This window comes from Taurulus bubalis (genome assembly GCF_910589615.1).
Source record: "Taurulus bubalis genome assembly, chromosome: 11".
NCBI lineage: Eukaryota > Metazoa > Chordata > Actinopteri > Perciformes > Cottidae > Taurulus > Taurulus bubalis.
The window spans coordinates 12,417,993-12,433,023 of record NC_136599.1 but is presented as its reverse complement, the minus strand read 5'-3'; the positions used below and the strand labels follow the sequence as shown (position 1 = coordinate 12,433,023).

Genomic DNA, 15,031 nt, shown 5'->3' with positions numbered 1-15,031 from the left:
GTTGATGTGTCCTGTTTTCCAAAAACCTTCACAATGAATGTAATGTTTTTGGGCAGAAATCACAAAGATGCTTACTACTATTTGTCTCTTAATGCACTTTTTTTCACATCATTCCTTTCAGTGTATGCTCATCAGTCTCAAAGTACATGTCAAAATGATCTATGCGCAGCAATCCTTTAACAAAAAGTCAAGATTTATTTGACTATGAAGCATTAAGTGTTGCAGCAATAGGGATCATACACAGTTTCAGTATAATATGTGACCCTCATAAGATTGATGCTATATCTTATAAGCTTTAAAAATACTGCCAGTTGTTTTACAATCATGAAAAAATACATCTTCCAACTGGAACAAACACGAGACATTTGCCCCTGCTGAAGTTTTTAGGATCTAAAGCACAAATAATTTATCCTGCTTTTTCAAAGTTAAATAGTGAAGCTTCAACCTCATAAAACTATGTTACTTATGTGACAGGTTACAGATATTGGCAGCAGATGCATTCAAAACTGTCAGAATTAGATCAAATGAAGAGTAAATTAATGCTTAATAAATGATTCCAAGTATTCCAAGAAGGTCTTTGTGGTTTTTAGTTCTACTCAGGTTTTACTGGCATTGATCTCTCCCGGCCGAAAGCAAGACTCAGGAGTTAAAATGAACTGCTTCAGACATACTTTAGCTGAATTAAAAGGGACAGCACAGCTCTGTTGTCTGTCACAACAGGTGACTGGTTGTGTCATCACTCCTTCCTCCCATTGTTACATCATCTTGTCTAAACTAACACAGAGGGGAACTGCTGGTGACATTTTAACATTCAACATTGCGATTTCCTAATTTCAAACAGAGCATAGTTATTTGCAGTAAGAATGTAAATAGCCTATTAAAATAAAAGGAGAATAGCTGGTCCAGCTTAAAGGTCAGCCCACCTTAATTGTGCCTGATTTGTTTCTAACTTCGGGGCTAACTTTAATCATCAACTCGCTGACAAGCAAGACAAAGGAAGTTAGCTTGGGCATTTATTCACTAATACATTGCACTTCGACATCTTACTGAAACCATGCAGTAACGGGCCTGATACTGGTTTGAGTATTGGTTCAACCCTAAGTGGTACACTGGTATGATCACAGGTAAACCTGTGACTAAACTACAGACACACAAAGGGTCAAATTATGCAATAAATGTCTTAATTTCACCTGTAATTTTTGCATTACTGAAGGAAAGGTTTTTATTTGCACAAATTTGGCCGCTGGACTGTTTGTTTTTCTTTTCTCCAAACAGACAATGTATAACTGTAGGTTAGCTGTGAACTATGCAATCCACCGCCATCCCCCAAAAGAGTTATAAGTCGAATGGGTTTATTAATGGCAATAATCATTTATTAAAGCTTTATAAATCAGAAAAAGCCCTTACTACATTTGTTTGGTAAGGTTTTGGAAAATCCCATTGATTGGTTTAATCCAGTGGACATACGCCTGCTGTCTAACCGGCACACAAAAAAGAAGAAAAACTAGCAGAGCCGGGGTTTGAACCACCAATCCTCTGATTGAGAGAAGGGCATGCTAACATTGAGCCAACAGTCAGAATGGATTGGAGGACTGACGTTACTAAAGATATTGCTCAACTGGTCGTATTCATTTGTGGTGTTGATGAAATTTTGGCGGTCCCAGAGGAGTTCCTTGTGGCGCACGTTGATGGTCACGCGGGCACTGTGGCCAAACACACGTTTCATAATGCTAGCAGGCCTCTCCATATAGTTTAACGAGCTCTCGGTTTCATAGAGAAACAGAGGTGAAATGTGATTGGATGAGACAAGCAGCGGCGCCGTGCCTCACAGCAGGCTGAAGGCTTCTGAAGAGAAGGCAGACAACAGAGAACACAAGAGCTCGTCAATGAGAAAATAAGCTAATAGGGAAAAAATATTATAATACATGTAGTGTATTTATGAATAACAATACAATTATAAAATAGCTATAACTGTTAATTGTAAAAAAAAGAAATAAAAAAAAAATTATAAAAGATTTAAATTTAAACTTTGTGATTCTGTTTAGGCCAGAGGAGGCCCTGACGGCCCGCCACTGGTTTAATCACTTTAACCCCCCCCCTCCCTCATGTGTGAAGGAGAGGTACCGCAGATTCTTCCTTCCTGCTGCTGTAAGGCTGCACAACCAGCTCACAACCAGCTCTGTTCCCTGTAGACTACAACATATTTAAAACCTGTGCAATATATAAATATACTGTGCAATACGTTATTTTGCCTTTATATGCAATTTCAGTTATTGTGGATTCTTTACTGTTTTTTATTGCTTATTTATAATACTTGTTTTTGATCTGTTTCTTTTTTACATCTCTTGTTTGCACTACACCATCTGCTGCTGTAAATCCTGTAAATTTCCCCGCTGTGGGACTAAAAGGATTATCTTGTTTTATAACTGCAAACTGCAAGGTTATTTAAAACTTAGAAACCCCTGATAATGTAATGTTAACAGCATTACCAAAAAGAAAGGTCTAGTCAATAGGTTTTTTTCACATCCCAGAAATGTATTTAAATGTGTAAATATAATCAATAAAGGAATACGTACAAAAGTATGAGCATTAAAATATAAATATAGCTCTAGAGCCACCCGTTAATCCAAATAAATAACTACAAAGTAAATTAGTTTGGATAAGTTTTAAGAAAAACGTATTTGCCTCTGAATCAAGTAAAGTAAATGTATACCTTAAAGTGGACTACGGTGGATGTAGTTACTTGAATAGACGTGTGTTGTGGTTAAGTAATCTGTCGCTCATCATCCGGTATCTTTCTAAAGCAGTCACTGAGATTTATGACGCCTTTTTCATATTATATAGGCGGGGTTCTCGTGCTTTGTAGTATTGCCCGTCATAAGGAAGTTGCAGTCAGTCCTTTGAGCGCAGTTGTACAAGTCACACTTTAACCAGGACAAACCCAGAAGTAGCTGTTCCCCTGTGAAGGCATTCCGAGAATTCCTTGCGCGCCTTCCTCTCTACCTGTCCAACAGGTGTTGCCGGCTCGGTGCGCCACTGAGGCAGAAGAGGGTAAGGCAGCTCTGAGAGGAACACATTCATGGTCATCTATGGGTGAGTGTCTGCGTAAAACTTGCCCATGTCTGGACGCACTATGGAAGAGGATTTTCAGCGATAAAAAGCCTGGATCAGAAGACGGTGGAGGTGGAAGAGGTGGTGGTGATGATGGTGGTGAGGTCGACGGCCCCGGTGCGGAGAATCCGCAGAATCCGCAGAATCCAATCTCCCCGCCGGACACAGGGCCCGAGAAAGGCTCCGTCTACAGGGCGCTCTGGTCGTTTGAATCCGGGCACCCGGACGAGATGTCGTTCCAGGAGGGAGATCTGTTCAGCGTCATCAACCGCAGCGGAGACTGGTGGACCGCGCGGAAGATCGAAAAGAACGGGCGCGTCCTGGACACCGGGATCGTGCCCAAAAACTACCTGGACCGGGCCGAGCCCCTACAAGTGCAACAGTGGGTGTTTGACTTTTTGATATACTTTCAGAAACAGACTACGCTTTAACTTTCAGACCTTCCTGATTGGTGATTTCCTGGACACCTTACATGCGAGACACGTGCAGTTCGGTCCATGTAACGGGAATCAATCACAAAATGAAAATCATAGGCTTAATTATTCTTAAACGCTAACAAAATAATGCTGCGACGGTCATGGAATAAGCAATCAATTACAAACTTCCCAGCATGTGAAAAAGTCTTGTCACCAGGAAGCATTGTGAATTATGGACATAACCAGAGGGGTACACAAAGTAACAAAGCGCATAACATGGAGCACGAGACAGTTTAAAGTGCACACACATGCTTAAGATATTCTACACTGAACACATATGGTTTACTGCAGCTCTTTGGTAATTGATTGCATTACATGATTTATGTTTTAACATAGCAGAGAGGTTGCAGATTGCAACCAAGTGAAACTTCTCCCACGAGCCAAGTGTGTAGGAGAATTACAGTTTGGTGGCCAACACAAAAACGTGAAGGTAAAAAACATGGCAACCATTTTGAGAAGCTGGCCACCGATTCCTAGTCTTTTGTTGACATCAGTGGTAACTGCTTTTTGACATAAAAAAATAGGGTTAGCAAACAACAACAATAACAAAATGTGGATCCACTTGGTGCGGTGTTGGCTCTCCCGGTCTCTTCAGCTGCATATGAGAGGGGATTCCGCTGTCTAAATGAAATCAAGACAGATTGGAAGTCATCTCTGAAAGTTGGGATCATAGACCAGAAAAACTAAATTTGAAAGGGAGAGAAGAAGAGTTCTGGGTAGTGCTAGTTGTTGAGGTATGATATACCATTCGGCTACAAAGATACCCAACATATCATAGATTTGTATGCAAATTATATAGCGCAATTGGCAGACCTACAACAAACAACAGCTTCCAAAATAAGTCAGTCATCACTCTTCCTCACACATTTTATATTTCCATCTACTGTGTTTGGAATGCATTTGCTCCATAATCTGCTACCTTGATGCCACAGATGCAACTTTATATCATCAACAATTACAGTAGTAATAATTATTTTTATTTTTTACTTTTCTGGATTGCAAACACCCTTTCAACCCTCTGTTTTGAGTTAACACTGTGAGAAATGTCAATACCACCTTTCCTAATGTCAGTGCCATGTCTGTGTCTCTTAGCAGTGAAGCAAACTGTGAGGTAAACAGTCCGGCAGTCAGCCTCACCACTTCTTGTTTTCGTTCTCTCTCTTTCTGTTTATTGCTTCAACAGAATGGGAAGTGTGTAATGTGAAGTTATTCCCACATGTCAACACCTGCTGAAAGGCTGAAATACAATTTAGTTACTGGGTTACAACTCATTTCGTTGGATGATGTATTGTCCCAGAAATCATTGCGATGAAATATAGACATTTTAAGACCATTTTACAGATGATACGATGATTACGCCTGGCAGAAAGCTCAGCGTTGGCAGCAAATGCTTTCTTTGTTTTGCGTACTGTTGTTGCACTTGCTTCTATGAAAACTTTTGACATGTTTAGATACTCTGACCACTAAAGTTATACCGTAAAAAATTAAACCAGATCCCAGGATGTGTAAAAACTGTTGACAGAGCTTGTAAACAGACTGATTATCAAAGAGTTAAAGTTTGAAATCATGACAACACTTCCTAATAATTACTTCGATTTATGGCTTTCTGTCTTAATCCAGGTGGTATTTTGGGCCAATGAACCGCTTTGAGGCTCAAGGCCACCTGCTGGGACCAGGAAATGACCACGGAGCTTTCCTCATTCGGCAAAGTGAGAAAGACGGCGTTGGATACGTTCTTTCAGGTAAGATAAGAAGGAGAGAGCGGGTGATGGAGGAAGCCCAAACAGAGAAGAACTGTGCGGTAGCAGTGGGTTAAAATAGAGGGAGGGAGGAGCGAGTTCCAGTTAAAAAAGCAACGCAGGATGTGTTTGCTAAGAGAATGATATATGGGGGAAGTAATGAGTAAAGTAAAGGGGAAACAGTCGGCTTGAGGATGTTGTAGTTTGTTGTTTGGTAAATATGAAGCTACAGCCAGCAGAAGGTAAACAAGGAAACAGCTGCTCTGGTCAACTTAAAAATCTGCCTCACTCGGCATCTATAAAGCTCACTCATAACGCGTCTCATTTGTTTAATCCAAGTGTAATAATGTCAATTAACGTTTTAGACGTTACGCTACGACTAGTTTTCGCCTGGCCTCAGTAACTTCATGACGTCTCCACTGGTTGCATTGTAACCAGTGGAGTTATGTAATGTGTTTCTTCTAACTCTCCGACAGAAAGCAAATAAGGGCCATTCCCAGAATATCAACTTATTGGACTTGTTTGACAAAGTGTAGTAAATTTAAACAGATAAAGGAAAAGGGGAATTGAGTTTTGAAGTTATTGACTACAACACAGACACGTGTAGACCTGCAATGAGTGTGATGATTCAATGAAGTAAAAAGTGGTAAAAATGATCCTTTCTTCTTCGTGGCCCTCCATGTATTACAGTCACATGGCATCTAAATGATGCCCTTTCAAAGAGAAACAGTCAGTATTTATATTTTCCATAATTTCAAGCAGCGTACTAATCCGCACCTCTCAACACAACCCACAACAGTGTCTTCCAAAGTGACAGCCAAACCGGCAAACAAATTATATCCAAGTAAACTGAAATAAAACCTTACATTCCTGCTTTAGATTCCTGTCTGAATATTAAATGTACCTGGGTATTTTACCGTTCTTTGGAATCTATTGGGGTTGTTTTTTTTTTCAGAAGCTCAGACTACAATGTTTTGTTAACAAATATGAAAGAGAATTTAGGATTTAGACTTTGTGTATGTGTGTGATTCTCTCTACAGTGAGGTCAAGCAGTCGGGTGAAGCATTTCAAGGTCCTGAAAACAGATGACAGTTCTTTTTACGTGGAGTACAACAACAAATTCAGCTCTCTCATCGACTTGGTGGAGTACTACTGTGCCAACAGCCTGAACAACACCGGCACACTGAGAAACCCGTGCAAGAGGGTAGGACAGGCTCTGTTGGTTGTGTTTCTATCCCTGTGCTTTTTCGTTCCCCTTTATTTTTTCTCATGTAAAAACAAAACCTGTGGACGAAGAATTCACTCAAATATTGTTGTTGCGAGACCGTCACACATCAATGTGCGTCCCTGTGTTTGTAGATGCGTTACAATGTTTACCTGCAACTAAGCGTGAATGTATAAGTCACAGAAGGAAATCATGCAACAAAAATTTGGAAGTTTGCGCGGAGCAAATGGATCGAAACTACAATGCTGAAGAGGAAAATGCAACACTAAGTCCCAGATGGCTGTCAAAGCATCTTCATCAGTATTTAGAATAAATTGGTATTTTTTTCCCAATTTCATTTTAAAGCTATAAGAAAAACGTGGCGGTGAAAAAGTATGAGTTAATGTTCCTATCAGCCACTGCAACAGCTTCTGAGCGGACTCCCAATGCTGTCGCCGGGACAGATGAGTCACTCGCTACTGACTGGTTTGGGCAAAACTAAAGACAACTAAATCAGGTCACATGAACATAATGTCAGGCTGAGTCATTCCTCCTGTTCACATTCCCAAATGGAAGTGATGGCTGTCATTTTTACTACAGGATTGCCTCTTTGGGTATATTTACAGAGTTAGGAACCTGCATTCTTTTAAGACAGAATAAAACATTGCGACCCTTCCTTAAAGCCATGACAGTGCCCTGTTATAACAATATATGTTTCAACTAGAGCAGAAATGATTAGTCGAACAACAGAAAAATAATACGCAACAATATTGATAATCGACAATTTTGGTTGTTTTTCAAGTAAAATGCCTTAATATTACCCAGTTTCAGCTTCTGCATTGTGAGGATTTGCTTGTGTTTTGTCTTATGCGATGGAATCACTCAATATTTGTGAGTTTTGGAATATTGGTTAGACAAAAGAAGATATTTTATGGCGCCTACTAAAACTTTGATTATACTCTAAAATGGACGCATGGTACACAGCAGTGGACACGCTACCACTTGTAGCATACAGACATTAAAGACAATCAAAGATGGTTCATTGCATACCAATTTAACCTTACTATGAATGTGAATATATGTACTTTATCACCCTTTTTTTTTACAAGTATGTCGTTATGTGTTTCCTCTTTCAGAAAAGGCCCAACACCACAGATTTGAATCATTTTACAGTGGATGAATGGGAGCTCCCGAAAGAGGAGTTTACCCTGGAGGAGAAGCTGGGCAGTGGATTCTTCGCTGAGGTCTACCGGGGACGTTGGAAAAATCACATTAATGTCGCCATCAAGATCATCAAAAGTGGTATTTCATCATGTCTGTTGATCTAAATAAGCTTGATTTAATAGATGGATGTCTGATCCTGAGGATCTGTTTGACAAAAGCTCCACCAAAAACACAAATTATTAGATTATTAATACTGATCTATGTGTCGGCAAAGTTTTAGTGTTGCGACTACCCAAGGTTTTAACTTCTATATATTATACACAGTACGATATTGGGGAACCAGTGGTTTCCAGTTTGGGGTTTGGGTACCACCAAATGTTTACAAGATAAATCTGAAGGGCTGTCAAGTGTTTAAGGGGAAAAAACATAATAATCTGGTTTTCATTTTCTGGACTTTTTTTCCAATGATACACATCTGAAACATGGCAAGAGGCCTTGACTATACATTGATTTTGGATGTTTTGTGTAATCTTTAACAATGTGTTTAAAAATCTTCAACTGAAAAGTAACTATACCTCCTACATAAATGTAGTGAAGTAAAAAGTAAAATATCTCCCTCTTAAATGTGATGAAGTAGCATGAAATTGAAATACTCAAGTACCTCAAAATTGTACTTGAGTAAATGTACTTATTTACTTTACACTACTGCTAGTAAAGAGTGCCTGGTTTCATCGTCTAAGAATACAAATATACTCTTTTAATGACATGTTAAACCCGATTTGAGTGAAACTGATGAGAGACAGAACAAGAATGTAGAGAGATCAATCCATGATGCATCTCTTTGCTGACATACATAATTGACTCTTCAAGCAGCATTCTTATGTGTTCATTAAGAACAGACACACTGTCGGGCAACATTCTGTATAATTACTTGGTTGAATAGATTTTCGTCATCTTTTAATATAGTGCAGTCTGTCAATTAGCTCTGGCTAACCTGATGACTCATTGCACAGTAACATTGTGCAACACCTCCTCTAAACTGGAAGTAAATAGTTCATAACTTGTTATTTCTAGGTATCACTTTTCACAATGTATCTCTAGATTTTATTGTAGATGATTCTAGATATTTATGATTAATAGTTAATAACAGATCAACACTAACTATGCCATTAAAATGTAATAAAACAGGATTTACCACTATTTATTAATTATGCTCATTAGCCAAGTGTAGTGACCATAAATTCTATACTTTAGTAGCTACTGGCTGCTAGGTCATCTGAATTGTTTTGACTTGTGCTAAGAAAAACAATATAAAAATGACCTATACTAAATCATGGCATTCATAATTCCCTCTAGTGTCCATCAGAGTCCGTCACTTCCAATAAGTTTGGTCACAAAGTTAAAACAAATAACGCCACGCCTTGTTGATCGAGCACAGTCATAAACTGTTTGCTTCTTTTCCCAATCAGCAACACCTGCGATCCCTGACTGAATCAGCTGAGGGCAGCCGGTAGACCTGTCCCAAAAACACCCCCTCGTGCTTGAAAGGCACAGTAATCTTTAACTCAAAAACATGGCTCCTACAAAGAGTGTTGAGGTCATTGAAACAAATATAAGGGGAACTCTGTTGAGATACTGCTTTATGAATTCATTAATCACTTAAACATAATTAATACATATTGGACATGTATTAATCCAATTCAAGGTAATCCAGAGACTTCATTGTACAAAAATCAAGATTACACATATTAGGGGTGTAATAGATAAAAATGAGTATCTGGATATTATGTTTTCTGATACTGTATAGATTCTAAAAGTCTTTATCGACTTTTAATTAATAGTTCACGATTTGTGGCAGACGATGGCTTAGATTGCACAAAAGGTAGTTTTAAGATGTTGGATGTTACAGGCACTGTAATATATCACCTTGCTTAAAGTATTGCAATATATTGAATCGTAACCTCTGTATCACAACATGTATTTTATTGCCAATACACAGCTATATTAGCTATATTAGCTATAGCCCAAGGTATCTCCTACCTGTAATAAATGTGACATTCATGAATTTGTTGCCCTCAGTGCCCTTCTTCTAAAGGAACACCCCAGTTTTGTTTTAAGTATGTCATATTAAGATTTCAATGTGGCTTCTTTGGTTTCTATCTCTTCTCTTTTTCATCCGTCTCTCTCCGTTTGTCTTCCCAGACTCGGAGTTGAACCACCGAGAATTTCAGAGGGAAGTTCAGATCCTGAAGAGTCTACGCCATCGTCACCTCATCTCTCTGTTTGCTATCTGCACGGCCACAGCCCCTTTCTACATCATCACTGAGCTGATGGAGAAAGGCAGCCTGCTCAATTTCCTCAGAGGTAGAAAACCTCCTCTACCTCCTTTCCTAAATCCTGGGCTTACATTTTTCCCTTTCCACTCTCTTAACTGCCTTTAGTAGGTTTGGATGGAAGTGGCTCTATGGCAAGCCCCTCCAGGCAAGACCTCTAGCTCAGGCTGACTCTCACCCCTCAAAACCAACCCACTGGCCTCAAGCGCATTCCTATTTTGTCACATGGATAAATACAATCAAATGCAAAAAAGGGCAAAAATGCACTGCTGCAAAACTTTGTACATCATTTGCACAATATCTTTTCTGAATGGGACCTTGAGATGGGGCAGATAGTGATTGTAAATTATGCAGAATTAACACAAAAGCAAGATGTTTTGAACGTGATAACTTTAAAACTAGTTCAGACCTCGTCACTTAGAATTTAAAGTGTGATTCAATTCAGTTTATTTTGTATAGCCCAAAATCACAAATACAAATTTGTCCCGGGACCTCACATCGGATCAGGAAAAACTCCCCTAAACAAAGATAAGGGAAGAAACCTTTGGGAGAGCAAGAGCGGAGGATCCCACTGCCCGGATGGACAGAAGCAATAGATGTCATGTGTACAGAATGAACAATGTAAACTGACCTCAGCACTTTGGAAATTGCTTTTTTTCCCCCTTTTGTAGGTCCAGAGGGGCAGCATCAAGACATTGCATCACTCGTTGACATGAGTACCCAAGTGGCTGAGGGGATGTCATACCTGGAGGAGATGAACAGCATCCACAGAGATTTGGCAGCTCGAAATGTCTTGGTGGGGGAGAACTACATCTGTAAGGTGGCTGACTTTGGACTGGCTAGAGTAATCAAGGTAGGAAGGAAGTGATATGACATGTTTTTTTAAAGTCAAATCAAGGCTGCGGGTTTTAAGACAAAGATCTATCATCCAGGAGCCGGTCTACATCACAGAAGATAAAAAGATTCCCTACAAGTGGAGCGCTCCTGAGGCCATCAGCCACGGGAAGTTCTCCAACAAGTCAGACGTCTGGTCTTTTGGTGTCTTGCTCTATGAGATTTTTACCTACGGAAGCGCTCCTTACCCAGGTTTGTGGAATTACAGGGTTCTTGGATGAGACGTTTAAAAAAATAAATAATTTATAGCAGTTTCAATCAATTATGTTGTGATTATGAAATTCAAATATCAAGCCAAAGTCCTTGTGGGAGAGCCTTGACATCATAACCGGGGAATGATATCAGCTGGCCTTAATTCAAGTATAAACAGGCTTTGCTTATCCCATGCGAATGCTCCGCTCGAAGCACAGACGTAGGGGGTTAACCTTCTAAATCCGGGACGTCCCCTGGTAATATAGTCTCGTGCAAAAAGGGCTTTAGACCATTTTCACCTCCGTCACAACTAAAGCGTGTATAAGAATACATTGAGAAAGCCTCCATGTGTGTCTGCAGGTAAAAATAAATGTTGAACCTCTCTTCACCACTTTTGCCCTCCATCCCTTGTTTTTCCTCAGCCTTCAGCAACCAGGAAACATACCAGCAGGTCACCAGCGGGTACAGGATGCCAGCTCCGCCCAAATGTCCCGAATCCCTCTACAAAATTATGCTAAAATGTTGGCTGGCCGAGCCTGCCGACAGGCCAGACTTTAAGTCCCTCAAGGACAAACTGGACAGCCGCTCCTACGAGATGGAATGACCGCCACCCTCCACCACCCGCAGTACACACTCAGCACCACAGAGTCCGACACCGAGCCGGGATTGCGACAATTTTTCACAAGGACTTTTGTTTAAAACGAAAACTAAACAAATTTTTCAGGCTCTTGCGAAGAAAGACTTGGATTGTGTGTTTGCAATGTTCAAAAATGCAACGCCTGATGTACTTTATTCATTCCACTAGGCCTATAGATGATTTTCATTATCGATTATCGATATCTGCATCTGGCTTGTACAATGTCAGATTTTGCAGATTTGTTTAGTCTTCTGTGATAAACTAAAATCTCTTTGGTTTTGGTCCATTGGTAGGACAACATTATGGTAATGTGGGGTTTTAACACTCAACACATTCGGTTTTCAGTTTGAAAAGCAGCAAAACTCTGGAACCATGAGATTGGCGTCTGTACAAGAATAAATTACTTCAAAGATAAGGCAGGTATTAAAATAGCTGCTGATGAATTTTATGTATGATTGAATAGTAAGACCAAGAGAGAGCCATGTGTGTTGAGATTTAAAATCAACTGAATGTTTTAAATTAATGTGAATTTTGTGTGTATGCTTTGTCTTGTCTATTTAAAGGAATACTTCACCTTCAAAAGGACTATTTCGGTTAATCCCCCCTTACCTTGAATTCTTAAGGAAAACTGTGAAACGTCTCAAAGAATTGAAGTGAATGACATGGCAACATGATATCAAAACCCTCACACAACTCAAGCAGTAATCCATGTCTCATTTATCCAGGTCAAAGCTCACTACTTCCCAAACACAATAAATTGCGTGCCTGAGCAAATGTGGCAGAAGCCTTAAGTTTTCACGAATATGCATGGGTTTGGGTAGTGAGCATACAACTGGATAAACAAGATTTACAACACAAGTTGTATGAGCGTTTGTAAACTGATGTTTTGATATAGTTTTGCTGTTGTTAAACGTGACACTTATTTACTGCCAGTTGTCAAGATTTTTTTTCTTTCATTGTGGAGGCATGCGAGAAAAATTAAGTGTTCTTCAAGAATTCAAGGCAACACTGGGTGATTAATTGATTTACTAATCGTTATTGTGTATGAGTTCAGTCTAAACCATTAAAACACCACTTAACAAAATAATCTCACCTAAAGATCCATAGTAGCTGCTATGGAGCTTCCTATCACTTCACATGATCATTTCCTTCAGAGAGACTTTGATCGAGGCCAAAGATAAACATTGAACATAGAAATGTGACTACATGACAACACGCAACATGTGTTGTTGAAGATTATGTGATCAAAAGCCACACAAAGAGGGCAACTAAAGGGAACCTGAGCTCAGATTGTTGTGTCTCTATTAAATGTGTGCCGAGTGAAATCAAAGTAAAGCAAATGTGAAAAACAGCTCCAACTAATAATGTTGCGTCACAACAACCTCAAAACATTTAAAGAGAATTACATCAGCAGCCTTCTACAAATTGATTTATAAAGCTTTCAACAAACTCATTTTACTTTAACAAATGTCTTATACTTGTTGATAAACGCAATACTGCAAGCTGCAATGTTAAGCTTTGGCCAGAGCGGGGCAGCACACTCACAGTCATTATTTAAAGATATTCTTCCTTTCTTTCTTTTCTTTCTAGTGAAGTTTTTATTGCACAAATTAGTCACAATTCAGTTTCTCTCCCCACCACTATTTCAACAGTTTCTCTCAAATCAAGTCAGGTCTTGTCGAAGCTGCCGTTAACTGACATATGACACATATACACTGACACATACATGAAGCATTCATTCATTCACATGAATCATCCCTTGCTGTCTCTTGCATCAGTGCCGTAGATCATCGGGACACAATGTGATCTCCTGTCATTCAATTTCTCTCGTCTTGACGGAGTAAATGTATCCAGATTAGAGGGAGGTCAAGAAACAAGTATAATTTAGTGTTTCTACTTTCCTTATAATCATTTGATGGTATTGGAAACCATTATTTAAATAAAACTTATTTTATGTTCATGATTTTTTATTTTTTTTTACAGAGTTACAAAAGCAATGTTTAAGTCAAGCCTGATGTTGCCTTGTACATTAAAGCAGTGGTTCTCTAATGGGGGTCAGGTCATCTGCTTCTGGAGTCAACAGGTAAATAACACTTGACATTTGACCCACATTCTTTGTCCCACACTACTCTCTGCTGTTGGAGTTCAAATTTAAACAGCTTTATTGGCCAAAATATGGTATTGTAAACCCTTTATGAACACTGAATAAACAGTTTGTCATTTTTAGTTTAAGTTATTTATGACATTTATGGATTAATTAATATAGATATTCAATATGTCAAGGAGGTTCTGCTGGTCTTTTTTTAAGGATGGGGAGGGGAGGTAGGACGGAATGCAGGAAGAAAATTAGAAGAAAGAAAGGAAGGAAGGAAGAATAAATGAAGGAAAGAATAAATTATTGAAGGAAAGAAGGAAGAAAGGAATGGATGAAGGAGAAAATGAATAAAGAAGGAAGGTATAAATTAAAAGGAAGGAATGAAGGAAGGAAAAAAAGTAAGAAATAAAAAAAGATTACAAATCAACTTGATAAGGTCATAAATAAAAGTATGTAGAAGTTATCCACAGTTTTTGGTCATAAGCATCTGTCTAGAGTTTTTGTGCAAGAATTTTGTAGTAATTGTCACCTTTTATAATTGAGGAACAAAGAGAAATGATGTGCAATTTTATAAGAATTATCCTAACTAAAAATTAGAAACTAAAAACTGTTTACAAGTTTGTGTGAAAACAACGTTGTTGGTACACAAGTGCATAAATGTCTCACTGACCTCAACACTCATCTGATACCCTGAACTAGAACATAGAAAGGTCAAGTGGTTTTGTGTGATGTAAGGTTCACAGAGACATAACAATCCAATATCAACCGAACCATTATAAACCATGGTGCAAGGTCAACTGAAGTGCAGGTAACAATACAAACAACGATCCTCATGCAACAACATCATTTCATTCTTATCTTCTTATTCTTATCTTGCAGATTCTAACAGGACGTCAACCTAATTATGAAGTGTAAATTGTATAGGGTTTGTAAACTAAATCAAAGTAATGAAATATACAATGAATTAGTGGAAAACTTAACAGCAGACTAATACGATTTACAGAGACGGCTCTGGTAGAGAGATAGTGACTTGTCAATCACAAGGTTGCTCCGCCCTAAAGCATACCTCGCTTTATTGTCTAATTTACTCTAAATAGGACCACCATTTACACAATGAGTATCATGCCGTATTGAAGACAATTTGAACTAGTGATTGAGACCATACACTCATATTCATAATGTTTAA

At 38.9% G+C, this 15,031-nt stretch overlaps 1 protein-coding gene across 1 annotated transcript; it reads left to right on the top strand.

Annotated features, from left to right (window-relative positions):
- Positions 1 to 3,089: 3,089 nt before the first annotated feature.
- LOC306743628 (protein-tyrosine kinase 6-like) lies at positions 3,090 to 13,933 on the top strand (the record flags this gene model as incomplete). The annotated part of the gene is made up of 8 exons (XM_079226162.1): positions 3,090 to 3,493; positions 5,208 to 5,329; positions 6,367 to 6,530; positions 7,667 to 7,832; positions 9,897 to 10,058; positions 10,699 to 10,880; positions 10,960 to 11,113; positions 11,536 to 13,933. The coding sequence occupies 8 exons, from the start codon at positions 3,090 to 3,092 to the stop codon at positions 11,715 to 11,717; spliced, it is 1,536 nt and encodes a 511-aa protein (XP_079082288.1). The 3' UTR covers positions 11,718 to 13,933.
- Between the last annotated feature and the right edge of the window lie 1,098 nt (positions 13,934 to 15,031).